This window comes from Artibeus jamaicensis, unplaced genomic scaffold (assembly GCF_021234435.1).
Source record: "Artibeus jamaicensis isolate MK-2021 breed Jamaican fruit bat unplaced genomic scaffold, CSHL_Jam_final scaffold_1964, whole genome shotgun sequence".
In the NCBI taxonomy this organism is placed as follows: domain Eukaryota; kingdom Metazoa; phylum Chordata; class Mammalia; order Chiroptera; family Phyllostomidae; genus Artibeus; species Artibeus jamaicensis.
This window is the reverse complement of record NW_026522030.1, coordinates 8,715,606-8,730,493: the sequence shown is the minus strand read 5'-3', so window position 1 is coordinate 8,730,493 and position 14,888 is coordinate 8,715,606. Positions and strand designations below refer to the sequence as shown.

At 37.5% G+C, this 14,888-nt stretch overlaps 2 protein-coding genes across 7 annotated transcripts in view; one reads left to right on the top strand and one right to left on the bottom strand.

Annotated features, from left to right (window-relative positions):
* SHOC1 (shortage in chiasmata 1) overlaps positions 1-5,534 on the bottom strand; it is a 63,933-nt gene extending 58,399 nt beyond the window's left edge. For 2 of the 6 annotated variants that reach the window (XM_053656549.1, XM_053656548.1), the window contains exons 1-2: positions 4,061-4,159; positions 1,681-1,804 (exon numbers count right to left, since the gene is read on the bottom strand). In XM_053656549.1, coding sequence (XP_053512524.1) covers positions 1,681-1,804; positions 4,061-4,105 — 169 coding nt within the window. In that variant the 5' untranslated portion in view covers positions 4,106-4,159. Of the gene's footprint in view, positions 1-1,680; positions 1,805-3,065; positions 3,374-4,060; positions 4,160-4,831; positions 4,879-5,467 lie in introns of those variants that run through there. The other 4 variants (XM_053656550.1, XM_053656552.1, XM_053656551.1 and 1 more) reach the window with 4 other exon arrangements.
* Positions 5,535-11,916: 6,382 nt separating this feature from the next.
* Positions 11,917-12,467, top strand: LOC119054776 (60S ribosomal protein L31-like). The gene has a single exon (XM_037152826.2). The coding sequence runs from the start codon at positions 11,917-11,919 to the stop codon at positions 12,271-12,273; it is 357 nt and encodes a 118-aa protein (XP_037008721.2). The 3' UTR covers positions 12,274-12,467.
* The last annotated feature ends 2,421 nt before the right edge of the window (positions 12,468-14,888 follow it).

Below are 14,888 nucleotides of genomic sequence, written 5' to 3'. Positions count from 1 at the left end.
TACATTTAGTCAAACTAAAAGGTCAACTCTCTATTCTCATCTTACTTGGCCTTTTAACAGGGACAAAAGCTTTTGACTACTCCCTTTTTGAAACACTTTCTTTTTTTGAATGCTACACCACATTCATTTGGGTTTCCTATCTCACTCGTCTTCTTAGGTGGTTCCTCCTTTTAATTGTTGGAGTTTTCCAAGGCTCTGTCCTAGGCTCTCATCCCTGTCTATACCCTCGCTTTCGGAGACTTCATCCAGTTCCAGGACTTTATATGCAATTTACATATCGATGACTCCGATTTGAAGCTCCAGCTGTGCTCAAAATGAATATAAACAATTGCCTTCTTGATGCATCCATTTAAATGCCTATAGGCATTTTAACCTGGCCAAAGCAGAGCTACTGATTCCAGCCAAAAATTGGCTTCCCCATGAACCTTTTCCTATCTTAGAAAATAGCACTGCCACCTAACCAGTTGCTCAGATCTAAAACCTAGAAGAAATTTCTCATTCTTCTAATTTTTTAATCCTCTCACTGTTGGCTGCACCTCTAAAATAATCCCCGTTTTAACCACTTCTCACATCTCCATTATTTAGACTAGTCTAAACCCCACCATCTTTTACGTGGAATGTAGATTCACCTAATAGTCTAGATTCTGAACTATTACAATAGCTTCCAGATTGACTTTCCTGTCTTCTACTCTTGCCGCCCAGTCCCTATCCCTTCCATCTGCTAGACAACAAGAATAATTTTTCTAAAGTATAAATCAGGTTATGTCACTCCCTGTCCTAAAACTGTCCATTGACTTACCACACTAGCCATATTATGGCCTTCAAAAATCTTTCTATCTTTCAGAAACTGCCTAGTTCTTGGATCTCCACCTTTTTATGAACCAGTCACAATGGCCTAATTTTCTGACCCTTACACACATCAAGTTTATTCCTGAGTCAGGCACTTCACATTTACTTGAAAGGCGTCTCCCCCATATCTTTTTGTAGTTATTTCCTTCTCATTATTCAGGTCTCAACTCAAATGTCCACCTCTACACAGAATCCCTTCCATAGTCAGCAGAACTAGCAGCACTCCTTACTTCTAAGATTTCATATCACATCACACTACTATGTCTTCTCTATACACTGATCAATAACAGATATTAGTTTATGTATTTAGTTGCTTTACTGCTACATCCTTCTTACCAGTCTGAAAACCCACTGAGGGCAGGGACTATTTCTATGTCTTATTAGTAACTGTGTCCTTAGCACCTATAACAGTGCCTGATATATAATATATGCTAAATAAGTGTTATTAGCTGACTTGACTTGTCCATGGAGCCTGCCTCTTTCCTAAGTCAATGCCATGAGTAAAACAAGTGATGATATTTTGTATATATACATTTAAAAATAGTGTTATATTCAGTGTATCATTGCAATTTAAAGTAGGCCTCCAACAATTGAGTTAGACCCTTTTATATAATAAATGTTTACAATGTTAGAATAGTTTAAGACTTCAAATCTTTTATTTGTTCTATTCATTTCTAGTATAAACTTTTCAATTCCTTATTTTGTCACATAAATGAATAAATGCAATGGGTTTTATTTAATGAGAAAAGCACTATATTTTCTTAATTTATTGTGCTAAACTCTACAATAATTTTTAAAATAGATTTTTGAGAAATAAAAAATAAAACATACCTCTTGTCCATGGCCTCCTAAATGTATTATCAATAACTTCTGCATGATAATTTCCATGTTGATGTAAACATGAAGGGATTCGAAGCAATAAAGTATCTCTGCAAGACTTCTTTCTAACTACATTCTATGTCAAAAGTAAGATTATAAAATCTTTTAATATGTTCAACAGATTTAACATATTTATCTATTAATATTCAGAATATTAAAAACCTCTAGTCTTTTAAATTTATATATTTCTCTTTAAAGGTAATATATGCTCATTATAAATATCAAATAATATAAAACCACATACTGAGAAAAGCAAGGTCCAGGGTAATATCAGTACCAGTTAGTGTCTTTTCCTACAGACTTTTTTTTTCTAAGTTAGGCTAAAATGTGTGTGCATGTGTGTTTGACAAAAAATGGGATCCCATCATTTATATGCCATTTAGCAATGTGCTTTTGTTTTTCACTTAGCATGTTTTTCAAATAGCTGTCTTAACCTTTTTTAAAATTTTTATTTAGTTATTTTTCAAGTACAGTTTTCTATTTCTCCCATCCCAGCCCACCTGCCCTGTGCTTTCTATGTCTTCACATTATTTCACTTGTGACACCTATCGAATGTGATTCTAACTTTTAAATATCTAATAAACAAAACTATTTCTTTAGAAGACTGTTAAATCAGTTAAGCAAATTTGTAATTCTATCCTGCCTTCACCTTCTAGCTTTTATCTCCCATTACTCTCTAATACTAACAGTTCTCTTTAAATAGACTTGTCTCCTTACTACCTCCCTTAACACTGAACAGTCACTTCCTTACTGACACCATGGTCTGCAGTGCGCCCCTGAAAAATGCCCTGATACTCTTCTTTAACTATCAAAATTTTATTTATTTTTCACGGCTTATCTTAAGCATTAGCTCCTTTATGAAATTGTCCCTCAGTGACTCTCGACTTCCCACAGAGTTCATTATTTTAGGAACTTGGACAAACAATAGTTTCCTGCATTATTTCCCAAGAGTTTTATGTTTGCTGAAGGTGTGATAACAGAATAAATAAGAGATCCTCAATATCCAAGAATGGCACAAAGAAAAGCTCAGTTAAAGTAACTTATATAAAATGAGAACCAAAGGTTCAAAGTAAGAAGGAAAAATAATTTGATACTTTAAAAATATAAAGTTATTATAATAGCTTTTTTGTCATAATTTCCCCACAAACATATTACATGATAATATGTATATTAGACATTCGTTTACCTTTGATCATAAAAAGGCATTTTTAGAAAATATTAGAGGATTTAATCAATTTTTTCCAAGGCATCTCTGACTCTAATATTCAAATTATTTTCTGCCTCTTGTTTATTAACTAATCTAATTTTACAAGATCATCATTTGATAATAACTTTACCTGTTATTTGAGTAGTTCTTCAACACTGTTTTCATGAATTTTACAAAATCCTGCACTTTTTGCAAGGTTTGTCATCGATTAGTATCATATTTGTACTGTATTGGGGGTATGGCACACAAACAAAAAACTGAGATATTATGGCAAAGGCAAAAGTTTGAGGGTGTTTGAGTATGGACTAGTTTTGCAAGTGGCCAATATAGTCACAAATATATTTGTGTAACAATGACTTCTCATTCCCTACTGTGTATGTTATAAGGACACACTTGCCTTCTCATTTATGAGGGAATAATAAAAACGGAAGATGCCTTTATGTATTTATTTTCTGTATAATATAACAAAGGTTTAGTCATATTGGAGTAATTTATTTTAGTTTTCTTTATAACCTAAAACTAAAATTCAATGTGTCAATTAAGATCATGAGAACAGTGAACTGTCGTATGACAAGTACACCAATTAGTTCTTAACTATGTGTTTGGCTGGCTACACTCTTAGCTTTGTACAAGCAACTTAACTTCTCTAGACATCAGTTTCCTAAACTGTAAAACCTTTGCACTAGTATCTACTAGTAAAAATTGTAAAGGAGCAATGATCAAATGATATAACCCATCAAACAAAGTACCTGGCCCACAGTAAGTGGTCAATACGTGTTGTTACTATTATTTTATCATAAAGATAACTAAGATTGTTTTTCCCCCACACTCCTTTCAATAAAGATTATTCATGAAAGCAGCCCAAACTTGCCAAGAGTTTCCATTTGTTTCCTAAGAGCTTTAACTTAATATTAAATTATCAATTATTTCCCTCCAAGACTGGCATTTTTAAACTATATTAAGGGTAGGAAGTAATTTTAAATGAATCTGAAAGCAATGAGATGAAGGATGAATCCAAGGACAACTGTAAAATGATCATAATCATATAGTGATGACAGATAACACTTTTTATATCACAATTCTTAGTAAATCCAGTAAATAGACGGTGATCCAGTAACACCCTACCTCATATAAATAATCTATCGCACAGTATTTGAATATTGAAAACATATCTTCTTCCTTTGAAAGCAATGCAAGTTTCAACAGCTGGGAAAATAAAAATTAAATTATGTTAAATGTTGGTAAAATAGCAAAGCCAGGAGCAGAAATATCATTTTTAATTACAAAACTTTGGTTCATTCATTTAAAAAAAGGCTCTGAATGATAAACAAAATTAACTATGAACGTAACCCTTATATCTAATATGTAGTAATATATATTGATATAAAATTACTCATATAAGTTTCATATTGTTGAATCCATACAACGTCCAGTTGAGGGATTGAAATATATTTAATGTAGTCATTTTGTTGCAAAAGAGGCTAGAGTTTGCAAGAGTGGTTTTCTCAGGACAACTATTTAATTTTTTATTTCTATGTTATTTTATTTCATTTTAGAGAGGGTAAGGAGGGGGGAAGAGGGAGAGCAGCACAGATGTGAAGGAGAAAGATCCATCGGCTGCCTCCCACCAGGGGTGGAGCACGGAGCCTGCAACCTCTGCGTGTCCCTGACCATGTTATAAACTCATAGCGTTTCTTTCATTTGCATCTTAATTTCCTTGCATCACAGATATTTGAGTCCATCTTATAGTGGTGGATAGACAAGAGGAGAGACAGAGAGGCCTTATGTCTAAAATCAAAGACAAGGGGGGGAAACAAGCAAAATCATGGTTAGAGAAAATGTGCTTAAAATAGCCGGCTTTTGAGTGGCAGCAATTCCTGAAATATTTTTTCTTACCTGTTTTTAAAGATTTTATTTATCCTGTACTACCGGCTGACCTGTGTCTATTAGGCCAAAATGGAAACGAATACAGATAATTAGGTCAGGCGCTTACGTACAAGGTTGAAGAGTAAACTCTCCCAAGACTTTTCCCTCCTAGCGATACTGAGGCATAATTCACAAATACCGATACAAGCGCTATACATTTAAGGTGTACATATAGACGCTGGCAGTAATTCCGGGGTCACTGAAGACCACGCACGCAGGCGAGTGTGAAAGCCTGGGCTGGCTTCCCCCTCCGCCCGCCAGCCTAAAGCACCCGACTCCTCCCCTTCCTCTCTCCCTCCTGTAACAACGCCATCTTAACCGTGTAAAATCGAGCAGGAAGCGACGCCCCCGTATTTTCCCGTCCCGTCTAACTATCGGCTTCTAGTTAATGGATAGAAGTCCTATTGGCCTTTCTGTGCTTCCTCCCCATCCTCTATTCTAGCCTAATTAGGGGACGTGGACGCTGGTTCTGGGGCCTTGCCGCCGCAGAGCCACAATAGTCCGTTTTCTAGAGAGTTCTGAGCCGCCATACTCCAGCCCATCCTGAACTTGTCCTCCCCTCAGCCCAGGAACACATCTGCTCCACCTCGCTCTAGCCTCTCAGACCTTTTACGAGAGGAAGCAGGTTTCCTACCGCGCTCTTCAATGGCGGAAATTCCCGCTCACTGGACAGGTGACCTCTGACCCTGACTTCAGCGTTTCCATTGGCTAGCCCGGCCAGGGTTGGCCCCGCCCCTGCCCCACCCCTCAGGCTCCGGGCTTCTGTCTCTTCCGGATGCAGTTGCCCACATCCTGAGTTTCCCAGGCTTCTAAGGGTCAGATACCTAGGCCTGGTCAGCAAGGGGGTCCTCGTGGGTGAGCAAAATCTTGATCATACAGAGCAAAGGAGGGCAACAGTGGAGAAGGTGGTGGGAAGCCACAAGAAGCCAGATAGGAAAGGTTGAGAAGGGCTGGCAGAGAGCCTAAACTTGCTTGGTAGTGGCAGCTCCAGTGTTATTAAATGATTCTGGCCAAATGCAACAGGTTCGGAAGGCGGGCAAGGGCAGGAGCATTCCAGAGATAAAATTAAGGGGATTTAGCAACCACAGAGTTTCAGTAAAAGCCAAAGTTTCAGGGGAAAAGCAAAGCAAAAGGGAGGAGGCAAACATGACTCATGTGTCTGGCTAGGTGCTGGCCATGCTTTGGCTGGAGGAAGCCATGCTTTGATGGAGGAAGAACATTTGAGAAGAAGCAGGAAGAGAGGTTAGAACTGGGAGGTTGGTATACCTTGATTTATAACCCCCTGCCACACACTCCTTTGAGAATCTTTAGACCCATCTGATAAGGAAACAGGAATTGTCCTTTTCTCTGTATTTCTTAACTCCTGTCTTCCTTTCCATAATAACATAGCTTGGTATTAAGTTCTTTCCCAGAAGGTTGCAAGAGGTAACATGCATTTATTTACTTTACTAACACATGGTTATCTTTCAAGTTACTCATTAATAAATACTAATTATGAAACATCAGTAGGTAAACCACATGATTTTCTGAAGTTACATACTTTATTTTGTACAGGTTTGTGCAGTTTGCTTCAGTGATATGGATTTAATGTTTGACAATAATCAATTATGAAGATATTCATCTTGCTCTGAGGTACATTAATTATTTTGCATTCTTGGATTTATACCTTTTATTAAAGCCAATTTTAAATTACATAAAACAAAAGCAACACATAGTTATACTCATTGTAACAAGTAAAACCACCCAAAGATGAATACAGAAAAAAAGAGTCCTCCCTGACCCCCAAATAACCGATGTTAGTGTTGGGTGTATTTTTTTCACCTTCTTGTATGTTCATACATATTATTCCACAAAATAGTTTGGTCAGTTATATAAAGATGAGTAATTTATTTTCCTCACTACACAATACATAATAAACAAACTTCTAGAGCAAGATAGAAGTCATTTTTAGCAGCTATGTAACATTTCATAGAAAAGATATGCTTTAATTTACCCAAACATTCTATTACTGATGGGTGTAACAAATTGTTTCCAGTTTTTTACACTGACAGATTATGCCATGATAAGAATTCTGAACATATGACCTTGAGTATTAGTGCTGTGATTATTGCTTTCTTTTCTGTGGTACAGATGCGTATTGCTTTGCTGTCTCAAATGGTGAGAGCGTTTCAAATTTAAAAGATACTGCCAATTTACCTTCTGAAAACTTATAGCAATTACATTGATAATGCCTGAGAGGGAGCATTATCCTGACTACTCAACAGAAATGAGTACATTGCTTTTTAAAACGTTTGCTAATCTGTTGCATGAAAAACACTATCTTGTTTTAATTTGCATTTCTCTGATTACCTCTAAGATTACCCACTTTTTAGTGTTTACAAGGTCTTTGGATTCTTATTCCATGCATTAATTGCCTTATTGTGTGTGTGTGTTTGTGAGTATATATGTGTGCATGTATGTTTGTGTGTGTATGAATCAGACAATTTTTCTGTTGAGGAGGTTGTCTTTGGGAAGATCTTGTATATAGGTATATTCATATCAGGTTTGGCTATATAAATAACAAAATTCTAAAGTAATGTAAAATTTCTCTTTTATGTAAATGAAGTACAGAAGCAAAAGGTTCAGAACTGATATGGCAGCTGTGCCCCACAAAGTCCTCAGGGACTCACCTTCAGCTCATTACTCTGATATTTCTATGTCGCGATGTTTGTTCTCAGGGTCTCAGGTGGCAATATCTATGTTTCAGGCAGCAGGATAGAGCAAGGACTGAAGAAGATGAGAGACCAAGGACACAGTGTTTCTTTATATATCCGTAATTAAAATTGTGAAATATAATATTCACAAAGAAAAATACATAAGACAATGTATAGTTTAAAATATGTATTTTAAAGAAACACCCACGCATCCTCCACTCAAATGAAGAAACAGAACACTATGAGCATTTCAGAAGCTCTCTATTTCTTTTTCTAATCACAGATCTCCCTGGAGGAATTCCACTCCTGACCTAGAGATTACTATAATCCTGACTTTACGGTAATCATTCCTTTGCTTTTCTTTAAAGTTTCACCTAAGCATGCATTTCTAAAGGGTATCGTTTTGTCTATTTTTGAATCTTACTATTTGTGTTAGTTTGATTCTTGCTGCTATTCAATGGATGCTAATTCAATTTCTCGCTGACTAGTGTACCATTGTATAAATATACCTCAATTTATTTATCTGTTCTGCTGTTGATCGGCCTTTGGATTAGTACAGTTATGGCAATTACAAATAATGCTGCTACTGATACCCTTTGACATGTATCCTAGTACACATTTGCGTTTCTCTAAACTGTATATTTAGGAATGCATTTCTGGATTAATGAGTCTGCATAACTTCATATTTATTCGGTATTCAGTAATACCAAATGGTTTTTCCAAAGTGATTTTACCAATTTACATTTCCACCAGCAATGTCTGAGAGTTTCTGTTGCTTTGTATACTCACCAACCCTAAACTATTTAAGAGAATCTGGTATTAACTTGTCCCTTTTTATTTTTCGAGGAGGAGTTTAGACTTCCTTCCTTCCTCCCTTTCTTCTTTCCTTCTACTTGTCTCTCAAGAAGGGTTCCCATAAGCTGCCACATGACACTGCTGCTTGCATATGACTGGCCGGGACGTAGTCGTGTGGTCACTCTTAGCTGTAATAATGTCTAGAAGATGCTGTGCTTATTCAGGAGAGTCATGTGCACACTACAACTTACAGATTCCATTACTAAAATAAGAAGGGGAATACAGACTTTGGGAAATATATAACAGTCTCTGCTACATTAAGAATAATAATTTTAGCCCTGGCTGGTGTGGCTCAGTGGATTGGGTTCTGGCCGTGAACTGAAAGGTTGCTGTTCCGATTCCTGGTCAGTGCATATACCTGAGCTGAGGGCCAGGTCTCCAGTTGGGGGCGTGTAAGAGGTAGCCGATCCATGTTTCTCTGCCTCCCTTTCTCCCTCCTTTTCCCTCTCTCTAAAAGTAAATAAATAAAATCTATAAAAATAAATGAACCTCTAGCCCTGGCTGGTGTAGCTCAGTGGATTGAGCACAGGCCTGCAAACCAAAGGATTGTGGTTCAATTCCCAGTTGGGGCACATATCTGGGTTGCAGGTCAGTTCCCAGCAGGGGGACGCATGAGAGGCAACCATACCTTGATATTTATCTCCCTCTCTCCTTCTCTCCTTCTCTTCCCCTCTAAAAATAAATAAATAAAATCTTTAAAAATGAATAAATAAATGAACTTTTTAAAAACTGTAAAAGAAGAATAATAATTTTGAAATAGCTAACTTTTATTGAGCACTTACTATGTACCAAGCATTATTCTTAGTACTTTGCAACTACTTATAAACTAGATACCATATTACAAACCCCAGTTTACAGATAAGAAAACTGGGACAGTGAGAACTTAAGTATCTTGCCCAAGATTAAACAGCTAGAAAGTACGTGGTAAAATTGCAAACCCAGGCAGCCTGGTTCAGCGCCCATGCTTTTAGCCAGTCCATACACTCTTTAACAGGAATGCTTGCTCTTAGTGTGCCGTGTGTTTGGCAATTACTTACCCTGCTTACCTTTGGAAATTTCTTAAAATAATTTTCTTTATATATCTATAGTGAGTTTTACCCTATCTAAATCATCTCTATTTTTTTCTCAGTAGCTGACATTTCTGTATCAGTTCTAAAATTATGCTTATGATGAGAATGTTAGAACAATGACTTTTTTCTGTAATTGTCAATTCACCATTATTTTCACCATTATTATTTTGAGTCTAGGTGGAAATAAAACAAGTTTACACACACTTGAATATTAACTCAAATGAGTTGCTGTAAAGGAAGGGCAAGGGAAACCCCTCTACTGTCCAGAACAATTACACATAATTGTGGAAATCTCTTGTAATGCTATTAAGCTTCACTGTTGTATTCACATGCTGTGTTGTTGAGTCATAATGATAGTATTTAATGTTTATTGAGAACATACTTTGTACCAGGCAGAGTCCAAGGCACTAAAGGTGCAAAAATAAGGAAAACAAATGTTTGACTTTAAGAAGCTCACAGATCCTTGTGTGAAGTTACTCTAATCTTTAATATCTTCAGACAGTTCCATACGCTGCTGCCAGGATGATATTTCTAAAGCCACCAAGCCCTGCCCAGTGTGGCTCAGTTGGTTGGGCACCATCCTGTAAAGTGAAAGGTTGCCGGTTAGATTTCCCATCACAGTACAGGCCTAGACTGTGGTTCAGTCCCCGGTTAGGGCGCGGGCAAGAGGCAGCAGATTGATGTTCTCTCTCCCGCTGATGTTTCTCTCCCTCTCCTTCTTCCTCCCTTCCACTCTCTCTAAAAATAAATAAGTAAAATCTTTAAAAAAAATGCATAACAACTGAGAATACCACTACCCTGCTTAAACTCTTTTACCTTTCTATCACACACAGGATAAAATCTGAAACCTTTAGCCTGAAACAACTCACTCAGCCCTATTTACTTTGAAACCCCAAACAACTGGCCATTCTCTGAACATCTCCCAAAGCCTCCCACTTCCAGGTTTCTGTTCCTCTTATTTTATTTTGCGTTCTGATCACAGGTTGAAACTTTATTTATTGATTCAGTTTAAATGTGTTCTCCTCCCACGGATACTGTTAAAATTCGTTGTTACCATTTCGGCCCCGGTACAATATTTGTCAGTACCCACTTTGGGCAGTTGTCATGCTTTGCATTACAGTTGTTTTGTTCATATCTGCCTCCCCCACTGCAATCTTCTTGAGATAAAGGACTATAAGCCATGTCTTTGTTACCTTTACATACTTTGTAGCTAGCACAGTGCCTTGTCTAGAGTAAGCTCTGAAGTAAACCTTGAACTTAATTTACTTCTCAAAATATGGCACGAGGTCATTTCGAAATGGCGTTATCACATTCTTTTGCATTTTCTACTACGTGCAGAAGTTCTGCAGTGTATGAAATATTACACATAAACACACATCAGCCAAAGTGAGCATGGCATGAATATGGCAGATAATTAGCTTGAGATAGAATTACAGATTACTCTGAACGAGCTCATGCAGAAAATCTGGATATATGGAATGAAATAATATTGCACAAATGCATTGCATAAGTAACTTGTTGTGTTATGGTTGCTAATTTATGGGTGTAGTCTCACATGCTATCTTTTGATCAGTAAGGAACTATTTTACATCAATATATTGAGAGCAAACATTTCATCAAAACATATTTAATATAATTAAACTAGATAGTACTTCCAGAAAAGACCTGTGGTAGCATTGCCATGTAAGGAAATTTTCACAAGTATAGAAGACAAAGCTAACATTTCACATTCCCGTAGCTTACCTCTTTTCAGATAAAGAAGCCTAATGTGATTGTAGCCTATTTTTGCACCATTTGTTTTCATAAACATTGTGAGTATTTTCTGTCCTGCATGTTCAGCCCCTCAACATTTTTTTCCGATTATGCACCATTTCATACCTCATGTGTTTATTGGATCTTTAACACACATTGAAAAATTCACTTGAGCTAAGTTTCTGGCCAGGATGAAAACTTTATCATGCTTAGACTTGACTCTGTATCCCTGAAGAAGCCAGGGACCAGAATAAACAGTTACACCTGAGTGGTTATTTCTTTGGGGAAAATGGAAGGGTTAACTCTATACTTGAATATTTCTCTGGGTAACACCCTAATATTCCTCATATTTTAGGGTCCAGCCATTTGTCTATATTTACATAAATATAGAACACAGGTCTTCTAACTTCCATCTAGTGAGGTGCAATTGTTCATCACTGATTTATCCATTAGTTATTTTTAAGCACATATTATGTGTAAGGAACTAGGCTAGTTGGGGAGAGCTAATGATTCAGCTCTGTCGTTGTGGCGGGAGAAATAAGATGTTTGCACAAATGACGAGTTATTCCCTGAGGAAATTAATGTCATGAGTGATGGAGTATAAGAAAGAAGTACAGGCTTGCAACCCTTCTTTCCCTTCCCCACAATACCTCGCACTCTTTCTCTGCAACCTGGGCCCGGCATAATGCCTCCCACAAAGAAGGATGGTGAGAAGAAGGGCTGTTCTGCCAGCAGTGAAGTAGTGACCAGAGAATACAGCATGGGCATTGACAAGTGTATCCATGGAGTGGGTTTCAAGAACTGTTTCTCCCCAGCACTCAAAGAGATCCGGGAATCTGCCATGAAGGAGGTGGGAACTCCAGATGTGCTCATCCACGCCGGCATCAGCAGAGCTGTTCGGGCCAAAGGGATAAGGAATATCCCACACCATGTCTGGGTGTGGTTGTCCAGGAAATGTGACGAGGATGAAGATTCACCAGACAAGCTCTATACATTGGTCACCTACGTACCTGTCACCACCTTCAAAAATCTACATAGTTAATGTGGATGAGAAATAACTGCTGATTGTCAAATAAAGTTATAAATCTTCCAAAAGTAGGAAGTACAGTCCTGTGCCACATAACATTGTAATCAGTGGCAGACCACATGTATGGTGGTAGTCCCATAAAACTATAATAGAGCTGAAAAATTCCTGTCTCCCAGTGATGCTGTAGCCAGCACAGCATCATAGTACAACACCTCACTGGCGTGTTTGTGGTGATGCTGGTGTAAACAAGCCTACTGCGCTGCCAGTGGTATAAAAGTATAGCATATACAATTATGTATGGTACATAATACTGGATAATGATAATATATGTCTATGCTATTTATGTATTTACTACACATTTTATCATTTTTAGAGTATATTCTTTCTACATATAAAAAAGTGTTGGCTGAAAACAGTAGGCCAGCAGCAGCCTCATACATACCAGGTCTCAATTGCATCATTTTCTCTTGTGCTTGATTTAATCTCATGCTGCTCAGGATAGTAACGTGCTGTACAGGCTTGTAGCCTAGGAGCAACAGGCTGTACCATATGATGTGTAGTAGGCTGTACCATCAATGACGTTCGCAGGACAAATTCTCATAACGATGCATTTCTCAGAACGTATCCCTGTCATTAATCAGCACATGACTATAATGCTTCATTATTTTAACAAATGAGTTGTAGAGACACAGAAAAAATAATTGATTATGTAACTCACGTATTTCCTCAGGTTAACCACACTTATGGGAAATCAAGGTACTTGAACATAAAAGCCATAACAGCACTACTGTGTCTCTAAAGGAAAACGAACCAACTTGCGACCATGTAACTTCCTAGGGTCTAAACTTGGCAAGTCAAGCTGTGAGTTGAACAAATGTTGTAAACATTCAGGGCAGCCAACATTGTCTTCACAAAAGATGAGAAAACAATTCACTTCTTACCTCCAAAAAGTCTTTAATGTTGATTGAGGCATCCTAGATTGCATTTATTAAGCTTTATATCTTTTAAATGGAGGAGACAGGACATTGAGCTGAGTTGGGGAAGAAGGATGTTACATTAATACTTTCATAAGCAGGAAAACTTATTTAACGAAAAGCTGAGGGGAGGCTTTTCCTATACATCAAAAGATTTTGTAAACAGCAATTCTTGCCACGTTATATTTTAAACTCAGACCCAATCTAATACCTCAGAATATAAATTAATTTAACACATAATTTTGAACACTTATGGGCTCGATATGTACAAATTTAATGGGAAGTTAGATAACATGTATGGTCTCTCACCAGAAGAAAAGAAAAATACAAGCAATAACATGTAACACTAGTGGCCACTTTCTCTTGTAAACATTCTCCTCCTTTGGCTTTTAGCTTCCATTTTTCTCTCACCTGTTCTGCACCCGGAAGCTCCAAAATTTTGGAAGAAAATAATAAAACCATAAAACCAGGCTCTTTGGTTTCACTACAAATATATGCTATGCAACTTTAGCTAGGCCCTCAATGCCAGTGGTCGATCCTTTTCCCCTTAATTTCATACCTATATCTGTCTATATGTTTATATCTAGCTAGCTAGCTAGACAGAGACAATCAGTTTGTGCCAGCAATATTCTAGATGTGAGGAAGAGTCTCAGACTAAACAATATTCATGTCTTTAGGCCCCTCATCCTATTCCAACAACATCTAGACCAGTAGTTGACAGTTGGAGGTGATTTTGCCTCCCAGGGGGCATTTGGGCATGTCTGAGGACATTTTTGGTTGTCACAGTTGGGGAAAAGGTGCTACTGGCATCTGATAGGTGGAGACCAGGATGCTGCTAAAATGGAAAGGAAAGCCCCCTCCCCCTCTAAGATGGAATTGATGGAATCCAAGGTAAGAAATCCCGATCTAAACTAAAGGCTGAACTATTTTCACACTCTCTACACTCTTGTCATATGTATAAAACCTGTCCCATTCTCTGCAGATGACTTCATGTGTTCCTTCACTTTTCTTTTTTCATCTCAAAATGTCTATGTATCCTCTTTCTGTGGATAACTCTTTCTTTCCAAAACTGCTATCTTTCTATATTTATGCCCTATCTTAGTCTCCAAATTGTTTATGCTACCTACAAAGATTCATTCTGTATCACAAAATAAAGGCAAATGAGAAATCATGCAGAGAGTATTATTTCCCTTGGATTCTTTTTTTTTTTTTTTTAGATTTTATTCACTTATTTTTAGAGAGAGGGGAAGAGAGGGAGAAAGAGAAGGAGAGAAACATCAATGTGTGGCTTCCTCTTGTGTGTCCCCTACTGGGGACCTGGCCCACAACCCAGACATGTGCCCTGACCGGGAATCGAACCAGTGAGACTTTTTGGTTTACAGGCCAGCACTCAACCCACTGAGCCACACCAGCCAGGGCTTATTCCCTTAGGATTCTTTATCTCACCTCTACTCACCTCCAGAATTTAGTTCTTAGGTTATTTCTTTTCACGTATATCAGCACTTTTGCTGGCATTTTCTTCTAACCATTCTCTCACCCTCTAATCTAATCTTCATAGTGCTGTAGAATTTAGATTACATCCACTATGCTCATTATAGTCTTTCACCAGTCAACCAATGCCTGTACATGATACATATGCCAAATCAACTTAAAGTG